Here is a 21,114-nt window from a genome sequence, read left to right as displayed (position 1 = left end):
CACATAAAGGCTTATTCATTTATGGAACTGACAGCCCGGGATGCTGAAGGAAGGTGAGGAAGCTGGGAATCTGAGCTGGGAACAGGCAGGCAGGAAAGGCCGAAAGAGATTCTATGGATTCCAGGGGTTGTAGCCAGTAGCTTCCTCTCTTCCCCTCTACTCCCTTCTCTTCCTCTCCTCCCTTTCTTTCAAAACAAGTGTTTAACGAGCACCTATTATGTGCCAAGCACAGTTCTAGACAGCAGGCACGCAACAGGGAGCCCTGAGCAATGAGCACTGGATATTGAACCCAGTGTCCTTGGTCTCTTGCTTGCCTCCCTGTGCTCCTAGATCCTAGGCAAGTAAAGCCATCTGACTCCACTGCACCGTGGGGGCCTCGGTGTGGTCTTGGGATCAGACCCCTTCCCACCGCCCTCTCTAAATGAGCACACCATACCAGAGGTACCATGCCTTTCCTTAGCAAAGATTGAGCACTGGCTGTGTGGCAGGCACTGTGCTAGGCGCTGGGGACACCTCACTGAACAAAAGAGACCAGAATTTTGCCCTCCCGAGGCTGACATTCTCCCTGGGGGAGACGGACCATATACACTGATTATAAGGTGGTGTTCCCTACCAGTGTCTCCTGTAGAAAGATCTCTATCCTCACCTTCTAAAACACGTCACCTCACTTTCCAGGAGGACCTCGCTTTCTTGGCCCCCTGAAGCAGGGCTCCCCAGGTCTCTGGCCTCTGTGAGCTTTTAGTTTCCTCACTGGTGAAACGGAGGTGGCTGTGGTTAGAATTAACAGACTAGTGGCTCTGGCGTGCATACAGTCATCTGCGGAGCCTGCTAGAACTGCAGAGTCTGGGGCCCAACCCCAAGGAGTCTCATTCAGTGTGTCTGGCTTGGGCCCAGTGGTCTGGCCCCCGTCCCCTGGGTGATTCTGAGGCAGGTGGTCTGGCCCAGGACCACTCCAGCCCCATGTGGAGAGCACTGCCCCAGACGATGAATGTGACAGAGAGGGCACTCTCTACAAGTCAGCTGTGTTGATGTTGCACAGGGAACACTGTGCTGGAAAAGCTGGAATGACTGGCCTGATGCGCCAGCTCTGGGTGTGATAGAGTGGCCAGGAGAATGCAGTCCTCGGTCTCCTGCTGTGAGGAACCTAATTGACTGATGGTCCTGGTTGCTGCCCTTCTGGATCTAGCCTCGTCTTTGTGCTGAGACTGCCCCCAGCTAGTGACTGAGCAGGGCAAGGCTGCTAACACAGCTCATTTTCACAAGAGACTTCAGCTTGAGGCTTCCCCACTGCTTTGGCCAGGACATTCCAGGAACTGCATGGTGTTCTGGGGCTTCCTGTGCAATCCTCTTTCCTTCTCCCTGTCCTGCGCAGGTGTCAGCCCTGCAGCAGGGTCTAAAGGGTCTCCCTACTGTCTTCAGCTCCCCTTTTTATTCGTCACAGGTCTTGTCCCTGATAAATCTCTTGCACATCTAGTCCCATCCTGGCTTATTTTCTCTGAGGACCTGGTGGACCTCTACACCTGGCTTGGTCTCTGACGTCAGAAGAGCCTTCAGTAGTGCCCTTCCTGGTGGCAATAGCACCTGATCAGTGGCATCATGTGCAGGAGGGGAAGCAAGGGCTGGCCCCTCCAAAATCAGTTTACCCCTGTCTTGGGCAGACCTGGCACGGCTTGGTGCAGTGGTTGGTGCCGCCTGTTGGCACAGTGGTTCAGAGCATGGCCTCGGGAGCTAGGTTGTCCTGCTTCAAACCCCAGCTCTGCATGAGCTTGTGCAAGGTACTTAACCCCTCTATACCCTGAAGCTGTATGTAGATAGTACTCCCCTCACAGAGCTATGGTCCAGAAAGTTCCATACTGCCCTGTTGGTGGGTTCTCTGCCTCACAGCAATGTGCTGCAATTAAGGAGAGCTGGGCAAGTATGGTGGCTCCCCCTTCCCCTGACCCATCTAGAACTAGCGCTCTGTGGTTTCTGCCACTCCTTTGGGTGAAGAGGCCACGTGGTATACTGGAAACACCCTGGTTCCAGGCCAGCTCTGCCACTTCCAGCAGAAGGGTCTCCATAGTTCATTTTCATTCTCTATTTCTTTGTTTCTTATCAGTGAATTCAAGACACTGAACGACTCTTCTTAGAGGTTGGACTTCTAGCCCCAAGATTCTATCAAAGGATAGTACTCTCAGAGGCCAACTTCATCTTCTTTCGTTATTTCCGTTAAATGTGCATGAAACATATTAATACATTGTTGGCTCAGCTCTGTGCTGGGCACTGGGGACTCAAAAATGAAAAGAGAAGGCCTTTGCCCTCAAGCCACTCAGAGTCCTCCTAGGGGGCAAACACGTCCAAAGATGACTCTGGGACAATGTGGGTTTGTGATCCCCTAGAGATGAAAGACTTCTGCCTTGGTTTTTACTAACATTTTATAATGGGAAGTGGGAGAGGTGCAGGAAATAGTTTCCTGATGATGTTTGGTTCAGAGAGGAAGGGCAATGTGTTTCATTGTCCCCTGCTTTAAAAAAAAGAAAAGAAAAAAGTATATTTCATTTCATTGAGAAGAAGAAACAGAAAAACTGGGGAAGTTAGACAAATAGGGAGAGACCTGTTACAGGTCATGAGGCCAGTTAATGATTAGTGAGACCCGAGTGGGCGTTTAGTGTTCAAAACTGTGAGAGCCTGGGTTATGAGATCTCTTTGTCATTAGGGGTCGGCTTCACCCCAGCTCTGAGACTTCCAGCTCAACGATGGCCCCAGACCCCTGGGAGGGCTGCTTCTGGTCATGGGGGCTTCTTCTGTGGCTCAGTGTTGGAAGTACAGGTAAGTCGGCGCTGGGGCCTTGGGTGGGACTTCTTTCGGTCAATAATTCTATTTTTTCAAGCCATCTATTTATGTAGCGCTAACCTTTGGAAGGTCCCCTAAAAGCCCTCTCCTGAGATGTATTTAAAAGAGGGAGAAAAAAACCTTCAATCATAATGGGAATGACAGCACTTTCTTAAGTCACAAAGATTGAACTTCCTCTAGTTGTTTTACTCATTTTTCTAAAATCTGCGTTACTCCTTTTCACCTTGCACAAGCCAGGAAGAGTATAAAAAAATAAAATGTGATTAATTCCAAAACATGATTCATTTTCCCCCTGTAAATATCCATTGTTCCAAGATATATTTAATTTTAAAATTTAAAATTTCCAAACTAACAACAAGTTTGTCATTGAGATCGTTAGAGGTCCTTTCTGTTCTTGCCGACCCAGCTCAAGTTCAGGCTTGTCATCCCTCTTGGCAGTACTATGATAACTAGTCCTGTTCACCACAGATAACCAATGACCTTTAGCACAGTTTCCCTCAGATGCCATTTGCACGGTGCCTTACCCAGCGAAAACCCCACCCACCACTCTCCCTTGCTTAATATAGCAAATCTAAACCCTCTTATGGCGTAGGGCATCTCGGAAGAGTAAAATCCCCTCCTCTGACCAGCAGTGGCATCACCCTTGGAAAGCTCCCTTCCCTCTACCCCCAACAGCAGACTGCCTTTGTGTCATGTCCACAAGACATTTAATTCTCATTCCCCAGCTTTAGGGTGTGTCATTCTTTATGCCTGTAGTTGCTCACACTACCTTTTTGTTCATTTCTGCCCTTCATGTCTTCCAAGAAGGCCTCCATGATTCATACTTTCCTTGCAACACCACAGGCCCCTGCTCACCCCTTCCCTGCATCAACGGTTGGCGTTGAAAAGGTGCTACTTAGCTTCACATGTGCTTTCTCCTAACGCAATCATTTATCTGAGTGCATGTGTGTATGTGTGCGTGTGTGTATGTAAAGTAACCATATATCTTGTTTTATGAAGTGGCTGTTTATACACTATATACTAGATCTAAAAGGATTTATATCTTACACATTTTTGATAAATGTGAGAAAAACTGCCCTGCAAAGAAGTTATAACTGTTGATTTGCACGTGAGCACGTCTGTTTTCCCACCCTCTCCAACAACACTTTGTATTATCAAATGTTTTTCATATTGTCAATCTCATAGACAAAATAGTATTACACTGTTGTCTTAATTTTTATTTCGTATTGTGATTTGTGCTTCTGGTGTCTTGTTTAATCAATCTTCTTATAAAAATAATCTTTCATATTTTCTTCTAAGCTCTATGGGTTTAGATGAAGATCACCAGGGACAAATCTTGTGGTCATGGGGTATTGTTTTTTTCCTACTCCTGTGGGGTATTTTTTAATATGATGTTGAATTTTATTTGCCAACATTTATTTTTATTTTTGTATATATTTTTATTATTTTGTATATTTGTTCATAAAGGAAATTTATGTATCATTTTTTTTTCTTGTATTGCCCTTCTCTGGTCTTGATACTAAGATGATTATAACCACATAAAATAAGTTTCTGTTCTATGAAACAGTTTTATATAAGATAAAGGTTACTTGTAATTTAGAGGTTTGGTGGAGTTCTCAAATAAAACCATCTGGCTCTAGCGTATTTTAGGGCCAGAGAAGACTCTTGATTACCAGTTTGATTTTTTCTTTTTTTGGTGCTAGTAGGTTTATTTGGATTTTTATTTCTTCTTGAGTCAGGTTTCAGGAAATTATATTTTTCATTGCTTTTAAATTTTCCAATGCATTTGTCTGGGAATTTTTAAGAATATCTTTTATACTTAATGTTCTGCAGTTTTACTATCATCTGCCTATTTGTATAGATTTATTTCCTTTTTATCTTGCTCATTACCCTGAGTATAACTTGTGATTAGAGAACTCATATCTTTTTTCAGTTATGGAAAATTCTTAGCAATTACCTTTTCAAAATATTGTTTCTTCTCCTATTCTCTTCCTTTAGAGAACAGCTACTAGTTAAATGTTGGAGCCTCTCCATCTATTGTCTATACTTTTTAACTGCACTTTCATATTAAAAAGCCTCTTTTACTTCTTCTTTACTAGACATTATAGCATTGATTCCATTTTTATTTCCATGACTATCTTTTTCATTTCCTTTTTCTAATTAGCTTTTTACTACATATCTTACCATTTATGACCGTTTTTATTTCATAATTTCTTATGCTCTGTCTTTATTTTCATCCTTGTATATTCTCAGCATACTTATTTTAAAGCTTTGTCAAAGATTTTTAAAACTTTATTTCACCTGGAATGAATTCATCATCCACTTATTGGCTTTATCGACTATCTGTGTAAACATTTGATTACTTTATATATTTGTTTTCAACCTTTTTAAAAAGTAAATTAGTTACTGAAGTACAACATACATACAGAAAGGTACACAGGTTAATGAATTTTCAGAATGATTTCACCTGTGTAACCATTATTCAGATCAAGAAATAAAATGTTACCAAATTCTTAAAACCCATTCCCTGTATCCCATCTTACTCACTACTGCCCCAAAGATAACTCTTATCTTGACTTCTGACACAATAGATAAGTTTCATTTTAATTTTCAATGAAAAGTTTGTTTTCAGTCTCTCTCTTCATCTCTCTGTCTCCCCACCCGAGCCCCCATCTTTGCCCTCTCTCCTCCAGAAAGGTGTGTTGTCTCAGCTCCTGTGAGTGAGGCCTTGTCTTTCCATTCTGTCTCCCTAAATAAAGCTGTAGCCCCAGTAAAAAGTCAATCGCTGTTTTTGTTTGTATGGTTTTTGTTGTTAGCTTCCTTTCCTGAGTTGGGGAGCCCCTCTCCAATGCTGGCTACCACTGGTGGGTCTTCCACACCTGACTTGGAGCACTTTGGGACCCCGCTTACCTCACAAAACTGAATTCTTACAACCACTGTCTTCTCTCAGACCTGGAACCCATCACCATTTTGCAATTCTATTCTTGTTCCTGTTTTGGAGATATTATTTTTATATTTGAGATTGTCTATGTCTTTTTCTCTCTCTCTTTTGGATATTCATCTGTCACTACTCTTTGACTAAAGTGGTGCTTGGAGGGATGGGGTATCTGAGCATGATTCACTGTGCCACATTCCATAGTCTTGAATGACGGACAGTTCAATCCTATTGTCTGCAAATATCGGCAATTTTTTCTCCCCCTTTTCAAACCTTATAATTTTTATCCTGTTTTATTGTCTTGTTTTACTAGCAAGGACTAGAACTTCCAGTCCAATATTTAATAGAAGCACTAATAGCAGACATTCTCATTTGTTCCCAGTTCTGAATGGAATGCTTCTAATATTTCACCAATAACTATAATCATTGCTATAGGCTTTGGGTAGGTACCCTTCCTTCCTTATGTTAAGGAGTGTTGGGTATTGAATTTATCGTGTGTTTTTTCCCTACATCTATTGAGTTGAGCATATGGTATTTTTCTTTAATTTGTTCATATGTGAATTACATTGATACATTTTCTAATGTTAAACCATCTTTTCATTTTTCGGATTAAACCCTGCTTGGCCATGATGTATACTTGTTACCCTTGAAGGATTTGACATTTTATCTAGGATTTTTATGTCTGTGTGTAATAGTGAAACTGGCCTTTAGTTTTTCCTTTCTCCTTCTTTCCTTGTCCAGTTTTGACATTTTGGCTATTTTCATAGAATGAGTTTGGATTCTTTCTCCCCTTTTCTATCCTCCGGAACAGTATGTGTAAGATAGGAATTGAAGGATTGTTAGAATTTCTCTGTGAAATCTGTCCTGATAGAGGTTTTTGATGAATAGATTTAAAACTACTGTTTCAATTCCTTTATAGTACAGTTTTACATTTGATTTTCTGTTTTTTCTTTCTTGACTAAGTTTTAGTAAGCTATAGTTTTCTAGGGGATTATCAATTTTCTAGGAAAATATCTATTTTTTAACTGTTGGATGGGTATAAACATGCTATTTTGTGGTTTAAAAAATCTACTGGGCTTACATCCCCTTTTAATTCTCTATATTGTTTATTTGTGACTTCCCCCTTTTTTTCTTACTCTATTATCAAAAGTACATCTAGTTTTTTTTTTTTTTTAAGTACATCTAGTTTATTATTCTTTCCAGAGAACTACCTTTTGGTGTTTATTGTGTGTGGCACGTTCTATTCTAGGCAGTAGAGTGAACAGAATGGATAAAAATCCCTTCCTTCTTTGAAAGTATCTTCTAATGTGGGGAAATTAATAAACAATACATTTAATAATAAACTGGTAAATAAAAAATCTTCATTAGGTGATGATTGCTATAAAAATAAACAGATCAGTTTAAAGAAAATTGAGAGAACGGAGGTGAGGCACGTAGGCAGATTGCAATTTTAAATAGAGGGTTAGGGACTTCCTTGGTGGTCCAGTGGCTAAGATTCCACACTTACAATGCAGGGGGCCTGGGTTCGATCCCTCGTCAGGGAACTAGATCCCACATGCCGCAACTAAGACCCGGAGTAGCCAAATAAATAATAAATATAATAGGGGGTTAGAGGAAAGAAGATGACATTTGACAAGCAAAGACTTAAAGGAGGAGAGGGAATTAGTCACATGGATGTCCAGAGAAAGACACTTTGGGCAGAAGGAATGGCTAGTGCAAAGACCCTCAGGTGGGAACCTGTCTAGAGAGAGGAAGAGCTAGGAGGACTGGCTGGAACAGAGGAAGCAATAGTCAGACAGGCAAAGGGCTCCCCAAGGGGATGGTCTAAGATATTTAGGGCTTTCTTCCACTGTTAGGACTTTGGATTTTATTCTGAGTGAAATGCCTTGGTGGCTTTTGCACAGAGATGTGACATGATTTGATTTACTTTTCTACTACTGTGTTGCAAATAGACTGAAGGGGGACAAGAATGAAGGCAGGAAAAGCATTACAGGCTACATAATTTTGAGAGATGATGGTGGCTTAAACCAAGGTGGTGCCAGTGTAGGTAGTGAGAATGGTTTAATTCTGAATATTGTGTTCTGAGGATTTACTCACCATTGTACGGGGGTGGCAGAAAACAAAGTGTCAAAGATTCCTCCAGGAAGGTCGGCCTGAGCAACTGCATGGACTGAGCAGCTACTGATGCTGTTCATATTCATTGTTTTATTTAATTACAACTACTTCCTTTTTTTCTTTTAAAGATTTAATTTTATTTATTTTTGGCTGCATTGGGTCTTCATTGCTGTGCATGGGCTTTCTATAGTTGCGGCGAATGGGGGCTACTTTTTGTTGTTGTGCACGGGCTTCTCATTGTGGTGGCTTCTCTTGCTGCGGAGCACAGGCTCTAGCCGTGTGGGCTTCAGTAGTTGTGGCTCTTGGGCTCTAGACAGCAGGCTCAGTAGCTGTGGCACACGGGCTTAGTTGCTCCATGGCATGTGGGATCTTCCCGGACCAGGGTTCAAACCTGTGTCCCCTGCACTGGCCGGCAGATTTTTTTTTTTTAATCCACTGCGCCACTAGGGAAGTCCCTTAACTATTTCCTTTATATTTCTTTCCCTACATTTTATTTGGTGTTGCTGTATTATTCTTTTTCAGCTTTCTGAGTTATAAGATTAATTTACCTAATCTGTGTCTTTCCCCATTTTCCCCTGATATTTACATTTATGGTTATAGATATCAGCCTAGTACTGTTTTAGCTACTTTAACTCAAGTTTTGATATTGTATTGGTTTTATTGTTATTTAGTTTTTAATATTATCTAGTCTCCATTGTGATTATTCTTTAACTCATTCATTACTTAAAAGGGAATTTTAAAACCTCCAAATGTGTCTTTAAATAACTTTTGTTACTGATTTGTAATTTTATTACATCTTATTTAGATAACGTTGTCTGGAATATATTGATTCTGCGATGCTTGTTGGGCCTTGCTCTGTGACATACTATGCTTATTTAAAAGGACTCTTAATTCTCTGTCTGATGGATGCAAACTTCCCTACATGACCAATAGAGCAAATGTATTCATGTATGTGGTTCAAGTCTCATGCTCAAGAAGAGTCCTTTCACCTTTTCTTCAAAGAGTTGGGGGAAGGCAGATGAAGTAGTCGTCAGGCATCGTTCTCTCTTGTGTTCCATGGGGGCTCAAGTTGCCACAGGCTGAGGAGCCTGGGGGCCTGCACAGTCATAGTGGGCTTCATCGCTGGGGTGTCCAAGACCTGGCTGCTCAGAAGGGAGATACAAGGGGCCTCAGGGACCAGGTCTGGGGCTTAGGTGCAGAGCTGAGGAAACCGCTGTCAGCACTCTCTAAGGGTGCGGTTCCCACAATCTGCTCACAGTTCCACAGCCCAGCACACCCCAGATCCACTTGCTTGTTGTACATGTGCTCCCCCGTTACCTCTGAAGGCAGATAACCATTCCAGAAACCTGAAATAGCTGTCTTCCTCGTGAAGAGCCCTGCACAAATCAGTCTGCAACCTGGACCTGTCTTCTGATTCCACAGATAGTTTTGTCCCATGGCAGGAATGTGAGGTAGCTGGGGGCCCAGTGCGACAGTGTGTGCCCTGCTGCCCCAGCCGGTCTCTTTCTGTAAGACCAACTGGGTGTCAGGTGCCCCCCTTCTTTATCACAGGCGTGAGGGTGGGCTGTTGGGTATTGAAGATAGGCCAGATTTTTAGCTCCCTGGGAAGCAGGAGTTTCATGCTGTTGTTTCGGTTCAGTATTGCAGAAGGCCTTTCAGTGAACTTGACCATAAAATATCCCGTTTAAACGTACCTGTTGGAAGGCACTGTAGAATACATACAGCTCATTAAGGGTCCTCTCTACCATCTGGCTGGGCAGCCATGTGCTGGGTGCTGGAAGGCTCTGGAGTGGCTCTGCACTGCTCATAAGGAAAAGAAGTGATGAGGCTGGAGGGGGCAGTTTGAAACCCTCTGGAATGGGGTGCTCAGACCAGAATGAGCCTAGTCCCCAGGGCAACTGCTCATTTCATAGCCCAGAAAACTGTATTATTTAGCTAGGACTGCTGTAACAAAATGCCTGGGTGGCTTAAACAACAGAAGTTTATCATCTCCCAGTTCTGGAGGCTGGAAGTCTGAGATTAAGGTGGCAGTAGGGTTTGTTCCTTCTGAGGGCTGTGAGTGAAGGAGCCATTCCAGGCCTCTCTCTTTGGCTTGTAGATGGCTGTCTACTCCATGTGTCTTCACATCATCTTTCTTCTCTGTGACCAAATTGCCTCTTCTTATTAGGACACCAGTCATATTGAATAAGGGTCCACCCTAAAGGCTTCATTTCAATGTAATTACCTCTGTAGGGACCCTATCTCCAAATATAGTCACATTCTGAGGTATGAGGGGTTAGGACTTCAACACATGAATTTATGCAGGTGTCGGGGGACTCAGTTTAGCCCATGACAATATCCATTTCACCATGGCCTTTAATCTTCTCTAGCTGAGCAATATTCATATTCTTCTCTGGTATTTTATCTTTATACATGAAAAATATACACAGACTTTGGTTACAGAAGTGATGCCTTTAATAAATGAGTCTGATTATTACACTTGCTGATTTATGATGAATGCCTATAAGCCCTTGTTTCTCTCTTCCTTTCAAGAACACCTTTTTTCCTTTTAAGAACAGATGACCTCACCTTGGATGTTTCTTGGGTTTTTATTTGTTTGTTTGTTTTTTCCTCTAGGAGATGCACCTCCTACCCCACAGACAAAGTGCACTGACTTCCAGAATGCTAATCTTCTCCAAGGCACCAATCTCAAAGCCCACTTTCTCCTCTTCACCCCTTCTGATCCTCTCTGTGGGCAGCTCGTGGAAGAAAGTAGTGACATCCGGAACTTGGGGTTCAATGCCACTCTAGGAACCAAGCTAGTTATCCATGGATTCAGGTGGGAGCCAACCAACCAATAGGATCACCTCAGCTAAGAGCTAGAAAGTGACCATAATGCCATAGGAAGTTAGTGGGGAGCAAAAGGAGAAATGGATTTACTGCCTGTCACAGGTCCCATTGCTCACCTCCTGCTGACTTTGAAGATGTCTCATAGCAGCTTGAACACACATTCTGTTGTTCTTTCTTGTTGGTCACATACGTTACTCCTCTGCTAACTGTAAATATGTGTGACCCTGGACACACTCTCCAACTGTAAATATGTGTGAGCCTGGGCAAGTCACTTTAGCACACGGAGCCTCGGTTTCCATATCTGAATAAAAGGGAAGTTGTAGAGATGGTCTCAGTGATCCTTTCCTCCCTGAAGTGTGGGTTGCATGATTCATCTCAGCCAGTGAGGTCGTAAGCTTTGTGCAATCACTCAGGGGTAACATCGTGGTGTTTTTATCCAGGGTTTTTTGGGTTTTTTTGCGGTACGTGGGCCTCTCACTGTTGTGACCTCTCCCATTGCGGAGCACAGGCTCCAGACGCACAGGCTCAGCGGCCATGCTTCACGGTCCCAGCCGCTCCGCGGCATGTGGGATCTTCCTGGACCGGGGCACGAACCCGTGTCCCCTGCATCAGCAGGTGGACTCTCAACCACTGCACCACCAGGGAAGCCCTTATCCAGGGCTTTATCTCCTCTTCTTCTCTTCTTCCTGGGTTTCATGACCTAAGAAACTTCCACTTCCATCACTCCCAGAGGTTAGCGTTTCTCAGGCGCTACACACTTCTTCAACTTCTTTGAGGGCCTGCAGGCCAAATTTTGTTGTAATGCATAGTCTCTGAGTCCCAATTTAATCATCACCTTTCCTTCCAACATCTTCTCTCCAAAGCCCACTGAGAATGCCGGAAACAGAAAAAAGTTGGTGAGAGGAGAGAGGGAGAGAACGTGGTGAAAGAGTAGCACTATGGAGCAGCTGGAGTTGGGGGCCCTGATGAAGAGGTGGACAGCAGGGCACTGCACAAAGGGTCACCATTTCCTCATCTCTGGGTTCTCTCTGCCTCTCCAGTCCCTCACTCCAGGTCCCAGCCACATCCTCCCTCAGGCATCCCTTCTCTCTCTTGTGCCGAAGTTTCTTCTCCGGCAAATCTTGCATTCAGCCACAACCCAAGGCTGAGTGTGTGCCCTCAACCCAGAGATAGCTAGTGGAGCTGAAGAGCTCAGCAGCCTCACTATGCTGCCCGCTCCCAGATGCCCCAAAGCCACGTTCCCTGGCATACACCCAGTCTGGGCTCCCTTGTCCACGCAAGCAAGCTCTGGGCCATTGAGAAAACTTCTTCCCCATTCCCAATCTCTTGGGAAAGCTCTCTGAAATTTTTCCTATTCCTCTTTTCCTAGAAAAGTCCTATTATACTCTAAGTTCCAGAAGGATAAGGAATATATCTTATTTTTCTTTATTTCTCACAAAGCACCTAGCATACTGCCTGGCCCATTTGTTGAATGAAGGAAAGAGTAAATGAATGAATGAGTAAATGAAAACATCCTCAAGGAAAGTGCCTATACTATAGAATGAGAATTAAGATTGCAAATCTTAACTCTAATACACAAAGCTATCTTTTCTTTCCCATGAGTAACACAAGCAGGGTCAGTGCAGTGGTTTGTGTGGTCTATGCATTACACAGAGGTACCTGACTGAGGGCCAAGGGCTGAACTCTGACCTGAGCTCTGAGCCCTGGCCTCAGGCTACATCCACCTGGAACAAAGGTACTCTTTTATAATTTACACACAGGCTCCACACGTGCAGTCAGGAGCCCTGCTAACTTTGAGATTATGTCCTCCTTATGCTCAAAATGTTGTAGGATTTAGTGCCCATAGCCCCCACACCCCCACCCTCCCCACCCCCCCACCCCCACCCCCAACCCCCCACCCTCCCCACCCCACCCCCTACCCCCCACCCCTTACTTGTGACTTTCTCTGGGTTTGTTCTATTTATAGAAATGTCATTGTAATTTCCATGACAATGGATGCTGGCTGGGAAGATAATTTTCCTATCTTTTCTTGGCCCCCCATCTAGGGCTTTAGGAACAAAGCCTTCCTGGATTGACAAATTCATCAGTGCCCTTCTGCAGGCAGCAGATGCTAACGTGATCGCTGTGGACTGGGTTTATGGCTCTACAGGTGTCTACTTCTCAGCCGTGGAAAATGTGGTTAAGCTGGGACTCGAGATCTCCCGTTTCCTCCGTAAACTCCTGGTAGGTGTAGAAGAGCTTAGGGTGAGTTCTGGCTGCTTACGGGGGAGCAAGGGGTCAGAAAGAAGGAAGTGACATGTGAGGAGGAGCTTTAGGTGGAAGCAGAGCCACCCAGTAGTCTGTGGGTCTTCGGTTCAAATCTCAACCTAGCCGCTTACAGTGCTGACCTCGGGCAGGTTTTTGAACCTCTCTGAGCCTCCCGCTTGCTCCTCTGTAAAACATGCCACTGCATGTCACATCAGAGGTGCCAATGGCTGACTCTTCTAGGTCCTCAAGAGGAAATGGCCATGGTCATGCCTCACATACTTTGGACACCAAAGGGAAAGTGAGTGGGTTGTCAAGGTGGGGAGCCCAGGGAGAGGGCAAGTGATTAACAGGATGAGATTCTGCACTTTTTCCCAAAGCACGTGTGGCTGGTGTGTCATGCCCAAGACCTTCTGCTTCTGATGCCTCAGGGCAAAGTGTTATCCTTGTAAGGCCAGGGGCTGCTGTGACACAAATGTAACTCACTGTAAATACCCGTTCTAGGTGCTGGGTGTGTCAGAGTCCTCAATCCACATCATTGGTGTCAGCCTGGGGGCCCATGTGGGGGGCATGGTAGGACATTTCTACAAAGGCCAGCTGGGACAGATCACAGGTAACATTCTTCCCTGCCCATCCTCTCAGGTTGAGACAGAGAGAGAGAGAGAGAGAGAGAGAGAGAGATCATGACCTGGAAGAGCCTTTGCTAAGGCAGGCAGAGGGAAGTGTTGGGCCTTTGTTCTTATGATCAAGTCATTGATCACCACTGAAATTTACTTATTGTGGCCCTTTTGGATAAAATGGTATTGTGTTGTTATTGCATGATCTCTAATGTCAGTGTTAGAGGCCATGTATTTCTTTCTGAGCCTCAGTTTCTACAACTGTAAAATGGGTTGTAACAGCTCATATATCCTTGGCCCACTATGGAAATCACCTGTAGACAGTTTTGCTAAATACTTGCAAAGTGCTGAGAACTTTATGCTTCAGGAGCTACCCTCAATCAATAAGGGACCAGAGCTGTGTGGTAAATACCCTGGCTTCCTGACACTTCATTGAGACAATTCTGAGTCATGTTCTACAGAGTCCTTCAGAGGGACCCCAGTGGGATGAGACCCAAAGAGATAATCTATTCATTAAAATTTTCTTTCGTTCTCTGACTCATTTTTCCACTCCCTCACTACGCTTTCTGTGATTTTTCTCCCAAATAAGCTACTTGCACTTTAAATCCTTGTCTCACAGTCTGCTTTTGGGGAGGAGGAGGAAAAGGGATCCAAGCTAAGGCCTGGGGAGAGTAATATTTACTTTGCTCTGTTGTTGTAAGGACTAGAAAGTGTGGAAGGGCCCAGCACAAGGCCTGGCACATAGTAACTACTCAAAAAATTATAGCCGTTGTTATTACTACCTGAGGATTAATAATACTGACATTAATCCTTGACAAATGGTTGGTGTTAGCAAGCACATTTCAGAGCCAGAGAAACTGGGTCATTGAGAGGTTAGAGACAACAGAGTAGAGCTTCCTGGGAAAGGTAGTCCTGAGCTAGTTCTCTCGCCCTTGGGTCCTTGTTGGGGGACTCTGATCCGAACCGGAAGGGTTGCCCATGTAGGTGTGCAGTGGGTCCATGGGGCTTCCTGTGGCTGACATGTCTGTCCTTGCAGGCCTGGACCCTGCTGGACCGGAGTACACAAGAGCCAGCCTGGAGGAGCGCCTGGACCCTGGGGACGCCCTGTTTGTGGAAGCCATCCACACAGACACGGACAGTGAGCTGGGGTGGGGGAATGAGCACAGGGCAGAGGCCAGGAGGCTGGTATTTATCTGTGTGGTCCTGGGAGGAGGCCCTTCCCCTCTAAGCTTCTGTTGCAGTGAGGAGTTTACTAGCATGACCTTGAAAGTCTCTTCCAGCTCTGTCATTCTCTGAAGACTGAGATGAATGATTTTATTTTTAGCCAGCAGCAGAAAGGAGGATTCTCATTTGTGGACCAAAACTGTTTGGTCATGAGTCTCACTCTGATTCAACACTAAGCTTTGTCTGAGGTAGTACTCAGAGGGCACTTCTGCCTGGGAAAGTCTTTCTGCTTTTTCAGGGTGAACATGCCTGGCCCCAGGAAATTGGGGCATTCCACTCCTGGGGCAGGTACTCAGACCTATCAGGACTTCCCTCCTCCCCAGAGGATAAGGCCAGCCCTCAGTCTAGTGAAGAATGAGAATTGCCCCCTCCAGTAATGAGTGGCACAGTCAAGAACCCCCAGCTCTGAATCCATCGTGACCAAATTAAGCTCTTCTGACCAGCGGCCACTCCTCCTCATTTCTACTCGACGTCAAACACCCACAGAGTCTGGTGCCAGGCCCCATGCTCAGTGTGTTGGATACAAGAAGAAATTACATTTGTCTCTGACCAGAAGAGTTTGCAGTTCAACTGAGAGATGGCCATGTCTCATTCCATTTGGCTAGAAGCCTTCTTTTAGCATTCAAGACTCACGGATTCAGGATTCTGGAAGAAACTCATGCAATCATATTATTCAACCCTCTTTGCCACCTCCATTTCACAGATAGGAAACCAAAGCCCATAGCCCTCTGCTTAGCTATTAAGTTAATTAAACATGTCAATTAACAAGGTTAACGCCTTATATTCCTAAATTTGCTAAATAGGTGACTCATGGGTCCCTGATTACCTGTGCTAGGCCTCTCAGTCCCCTTCAAAGTTGGAGCCACTTCCTAATGTGATTTAAAAAAATAAGGCATTCCATTTGTTCAGTCGGTCTTTATGATCTATGTAGCAGGCACCGAGGATACTACAATGCACAAGGAACCAAATAAGATCCCTGCCCACATGGAACTTACAAACTAGTCGGCAAGCATTCGTTCACTAATTGGTTCAATAAATAAGTATTTGGCACTAACGTGTGCCAGGTACTGTGCTGGTGTTGGGGATACAACAGGAAAAAAGATGGGTAAAGGCCCTGCTGTGGTGGAGCTTACATACAAGCGAGGAGTCAAGATAATTCCACCCTGTGATTATGATAATGAGGATATGGGAGAAGTGTGACTCAGCAGCAGGTTCAGGGTCTACTTCAAATAGGATTATTGAGGGAAATCTGGCCAAGGAGGTGATATTTGAGGTGAGACTTTTTGGATGAGAATGAGCCAGTACTGGAAACAGGGAGAAGCACACTCTAGGGGGAGAGGACAGCCAAAATGAAAGCCTTGTGGGTGGGGACAGGCAGAAGAGCCACGTGGTTAGAGCGCAGTGAGTGATGTGCTGAGAAAAGGGAGCAGGACCAGGCTGGACATGGCGAGGAGTTTAAATTTTATTCTATGATCAGTGAGGAGAGGGCGGCGATTTGGATTTCCTTAAAAGAATACTCTGGCTGCTGGGCAGAGAATGGACTGCCAGTGGGCAGTAAGGGAAGGCTCACTGGAGGGTGTTTGCAGTGCTGGCCTGGGTGAGGGGGACAATAGTGGCATGGGTGAAGGTGGTGGCAGTAGAAATGGAGAGAAGTAGAAAGACTCAAAATATATTTTGGAGGTAGAGCTGACCCGACAGATGATGGGAGAGGATGAATTCTAGGTCATCACTTAACCCCTGGATAGATGACGTTAAGCAAGTAATACACGCTCAGTTGCTTACAACTGTGATAGACAATATGAACAAGAAAATCAGGGTCTTTGGCAGCTGAATCTGACCAAGTCTGAGGGGTCAGATACAGTCACAATGACGAGATGCAGGCTACAGCCTTTCAAACTCATCTCTTTGTAGCCAGATTATATTTCTGCTCAGTCATGAAAGCACAAAAATATGTGGGAGACTGGAAATGTGGTCCCACACACACATATCTGAACTATCACTTGAAGCAAAATAGAAACTATTCAACAAGGAAATTTACCGAACTTATTATAACATTTACTGATTCATAAAAACTTATATTAAGGGATATTTTTCTTGATTTTATTAGGCAAATATGAGTATCTTCTTATAAATTTATTCTTAGCTTCCTTTCAGCACGGCAAAACCTGTTTAGAAAACCATCTGAGGGCTAGTTCTGTAGTCTCCCAGCACTTAGGAATGAAGTGGGCACCCATTCAGCACAGAGAGGGGGTGGGCCCCCAAGGTCAGACCTCAGGCTCTGCTGCCGGTGGACCCTGCTATGGGACCTGGAAAATAGGCCCCTGCAGTAAGAGGGTAACGGGGTTCTGCCTCCTTGCAGATTTGGGTATTCGGATTCCTGTTGGACATGTGGACTACTACGTCAACGGAGGCCAAGACCAACCCGGCTGTCCCACCTCCATTTCTGCAGGTCAGAAAGCCAGAGAGAGTTGATGTATGGCTGCCCCAGAGGCTGGAATTTACCAACAGGCTTCGTGTTGAGTCAGCCAGTATGGGCCTAGGGGGTCTTCCTTACAGTATCCTTTGCTGTGTCCCATCAAGCTTACTCAGCACTTATTAAATGGATGTCTTTGGAGCCCAGGTATTCTAGGGGAGGAGTGCCTGAAATTAAAAGCCTGCTCCATATTTAGGCTCCCTCTTCACTTCTTAGGCCCTGCTGTGATCCAACGTCACTCAAGCCAATAACTTCTTTCTGGGCCCCACTTTGTGGCAGAGTCCACAGTAGCTACATCCTCTGCAGAGCCTCGCTGTGGCAGAAACAGACTGATGTGCCCAAAGCTAGCTAGCTGAAGGATCAATTCAGTGCATGACCATTTCCCCAAACGAACTAAATTTAAGTTCTCTAAAATTGCTTTCAAGATAATCTTCTTGAATACATTCAGTGAATATGCATTTCTTCTCTTCTAAATGTATTCTTCTGGAATGTTCTTTTTGGAAATATTAATTGAATATATTCTTAGCATAATTTTAAATTTATCAAAAGCTAAGCGTTGGGGCTTCCCTGGTGGCACAGTGGTTGAGAGTCAGCCTGCCGATGCAGGGAACGTGGGTTCCTGCCCCGGTCCGGGAAGATCCCACATGCCGCGGAGCGGCTGGGTCCGTGAACCATGGCCACTGAGCCTGCGCGTCCGGAGCCTGTGCTCCGCTATGGGAGAGGCCACAGCAGTGAGAGGCCCGCGTACCGCAAAAAAAAAAAAAAAAAAAAAAAAGCAGCTAAGCGTTAAGGATTGTGTAGTCTTCTTATATTCTTATGAATATAGCCAACCTATCAACATTTCATATGGGAATTTCATTTTGATTTTTTTTTTTTTTTTTTTTTTTTTTTTTTTGCGGTATGCGGGCCTCTCACTGTTGTGGCCTCTCCCGTTGCGGAGCACAGGCTCCGGACGCGCAGGCTCAGCGGCCATGGCCCACGGGCCCAGCCACTCCGCGGCATGTGGGATCTTCCCAGACCGGGGCACGAACCCGCGTGCCCTGCATCGGCAGGCGGACTCTCAACCACTGCGCCACCAGGGAAGCCCTCATTTTGATTTTTGATTACTATGTTTTTAACCTTTTCCTGCTTTACCAAAATTTTAACATTTTAAGGATTCTTTTGACCACTGTGTTGAGTAACCACTAATCCAAACTTACCAACTTTACTGATTTTCCAAAAACATGTTTCTTTTAACAATTCATAAAATTTTTCAGCAATTCCGATCAGATGGGATGGTTTGATTTTAATGGCTTTTGAAAATTTCTTTGGCATTTTAATTGGCCACTTTTTTTTCTTCATAACACAATCTGAGAAGGGAAGACACAATCTGTGTCTCCCAGCTCCCTGTTATAGCTAGAAGGAGGTCGGCCATAGACAGTGTTCCAACTCTGGGGGCAAGGAAAGTCAGCAAGCAGCTCAGACTTGGTTCTGGTCCCAGAGAGGGGGTCCCAAGGTGAAAGAAGAGTCTGAAGACCCTAAACCCTGGAGTTATGGCTCATTATAGACCTCTTAGCCACAGCAAATTCATTCAGTGTGAATTATTACAAATTTTAAAATAGTCAACAAAAGGGGGAAAGTGGGGGTGGGTGGTGGTGGTGGTGGTGTGATGAACTGGGAGACTGGGATTGACATATATACACTAATATGTATAAAATAGATAACTAATAAGAACCTGCTGTATAAAAATAAAATAAAATAAAATAGTCAACAACAACAATAACCAGAAAACCAAGTGTCTGTTATATTGGGACATTTGGCAAATTCAGTGTATCAGTCACTTGGTGAGGTGAACCTCAACACCCTGGCTTTCTTTTTTTTTCTTTAGGTGGGTTCCAATTTTTATTATTGTTGTTAATAATAATACAATGAATGTGCTTACACACCAACCCTTCCCCTTTCTTTTTTTTTTAACATCTTTATTGGAGTATAATTGCTTTAAAATGTTGTGTTAGTTTCTGCTATATAACAAAGTGAATCACCTATATGTACACATATATCCCCATATCCCCTCCTTCTTCTTGCGTCTAACTCCCACACTCCCTATCCCACCCCTCTAGGTGGTCACAAAGCACCGAGCTGATCTCCCTGTGCGATGTAGCTGCTTCCCACTAGCTATCTATTTTACATTTGGTAGTGTATATATGTCCATGCCACTCTCTCACTTCGTCCAGGCTTACCCTTTCCCCTCCCTGTGTCCTTGAGTCCATTCTCTACGTCTGCGTCTTTATTCCTGTCCTGCCCTAGGTTCATTAGAACCTTTTTTTTTTTTTAGACTCCATATATATATGTTAGCATACGATATTTGTTTTTCTCTTTCTGACTTACTTCACTCTGTATGACAGACTCCAGGTCCATCCACCTCACTACAAATAACTCAATTTTTGTTTCTTTTAATGGCTGAGTAATATTCCATTGTATATATGTGCCACATCTTCTTTATCCATTCATCTGTCGATGGACAAGTAGGTTGCTTCCATGTCCTGGCTATTGTAAATAGAGCTGCAATGAACATTGTGGTACACGACTCTTTTTGAATTATGGTTTTCTCAGGGTATATGCCCAGTAGTGGATTCCTGGGTCATATGGTAGTTATACTTTTAGTTTTTTAAGGAACCTCCATACTGTTCTCCACAGTGGCTGTATCAATTTACATTCCCACCAGAAGTGCAAGAGGGTTCTCTTTTCTCCACACCCTCTCCAGCATTTATTGTTTGTAGATTTTTTGATGATGGCCAGTCTGACCAGTGTGAAGTGATACCTCATTGTAGTTTTGATTGCATTTCTCTAATGATTAATGATGTTGCGCATCCTTTCATGTGTTTGTTGGCAATCTGTATATCTACTTTGGAGAAATATCTACTTAGGTCTTCTACCCATTTTTGGATTGGGTTGTTTGTTTTTTTGATATTGAGCTGCATGAGCTGCTTGTATATTTGGGAGATTAATCCTTTGTCAGTCGCTTTGTTTGCAAATATTTTCTCCCATTCTGAGGGTTCTCTTTTCATCTTGTTTATGGTTTCCTTTGCTGTGCAAAAGCTTTTGTTTCATTAGGTCCCATTTGTTTATATTTCCATTTCTCTAGGAGATGGGTCAAAAAGGATCTTGCTGTGATTTTTGTCATAGAGTGTTCTGCCTATGTTTTCCCCAAAGTGTTTTATAGTGTCTGCCCTTATATTTAGGTCTTTAATCCATTTTGAGTTTATTTTTGTGTATGGTGTTCGGGAGTGTTCTAATTTCATTCTTTTACATGTAGGTGTCCAGTTTTCCCAACATCACTTATTGAAGAGGCTGTCTTTTCTCCATTGTATACTCTTGCCTCCTTTATCAAAAAAAGGTGACCATATGTGTGTGAGTTTATCTCTGGGCTTTCTATCCTGTACCATTGATCCATATTTCTGTTTTTGTACCACTACCATACTGTCTTGATTACTGTAGCTTTGTAGTATAGTCTGAAGTCAGGGAGCCTGATTCCTCCAGCTCTGTTTTTCTTTCTCAAGATTGCTTTGGCTATTTGGGGTCTTTTGTGTTTCCATACAAATTGTGAAATTTTTTGTTCTAGTTCTGTGTAAAATGCCATTGATAGTTTGATAGGGATTGCTTTGAATCTGTAGATTGCTTTGGGAAGTATAGTCATTTACACAATGGTGATTCTTCCAATCCAAGGACATGGTATGTCTCCCATCTGTTTGTATCATCTTTAATTTCTTTCATCAGTGTCTTATAGTTTTCTGCATACAGGTCTTTTGTCTCCTTAGTTAGGTTTATTCCTAGGTATTTTATTCTTTTTGTTGCAGTGGTAAATG

The 21,114-nt window shown here is 43.9% G+C and overlaps 1 protein-coding gene across 7 annotated transcripts in view; it reads left to right on the top strand.

Moving 5' to 3' along the window:
* Nucleotides 1–2,490: 2,490 nt before the first annotated feature.
* Nucleotides 2,491–21,114, top strand: part of PLA1A (phospholipase A1 member A) — a 34,094-nt gene continuing 15,470 nt past the window's right edge. Inside the window, exons 1-6 of one of the 7 annotated variants that reach the window (XM_049710153.1) lie at nucleotides 2,491–2,808; nucleotides 10,499–10,700; nucleotides 12,757–12,934; nucleotides 13,460–13,568; nucleotides 14,609–14,710; nucleotides 17,156–17,245. In XM_049710153.1, the coding sequence (XP_049566110.1) occupies nucleotides 2,736–2,808; nucleotides 10,499–10,700; nucleotides 12,757–12,934; nucleotides 13,460–13,568; nucleotides 14,609–14,710; nucleotides 17,156–17,245 (754 nt within the window). In that variant the 5' untranslated portion in view covers nucleotides 2,491–2,735. Of the gene's footprint in view, nucleotides 2,809–3,628; nucleotides 3,721–10,498; nucleotides 10,701–12,756; nucleotides 12,935–13,459; nucleotides 13,569–14,608; nucleotides 14,711–17,155; nucleotides 17,246–21,114 lie in introns of those variants that run through there. The other 6 variants (XM_033403298.2, XM_033403294.2, XM_004278524.3 and 3 more) reach the window with 6 other exon arrangements.

Source organism: Orcinus orca, chromosome 5 (genome assembly GCF_937001465.1).
Source record: "Orcinus orca chromosome 5, mOrcOrc1.1, whole genome shotgun sequence".
NCBI lineage: Eukaryota > Metazoa > Chordata > Mammalia > Artiodactyla > Delphinidae > Orcinus > Orcinus orca.
The sequence above is the reverse complement of the archived record's forward strand: the minus strand, read 5'-3'. Positions and strand labels throughout refer to the sequence as shown.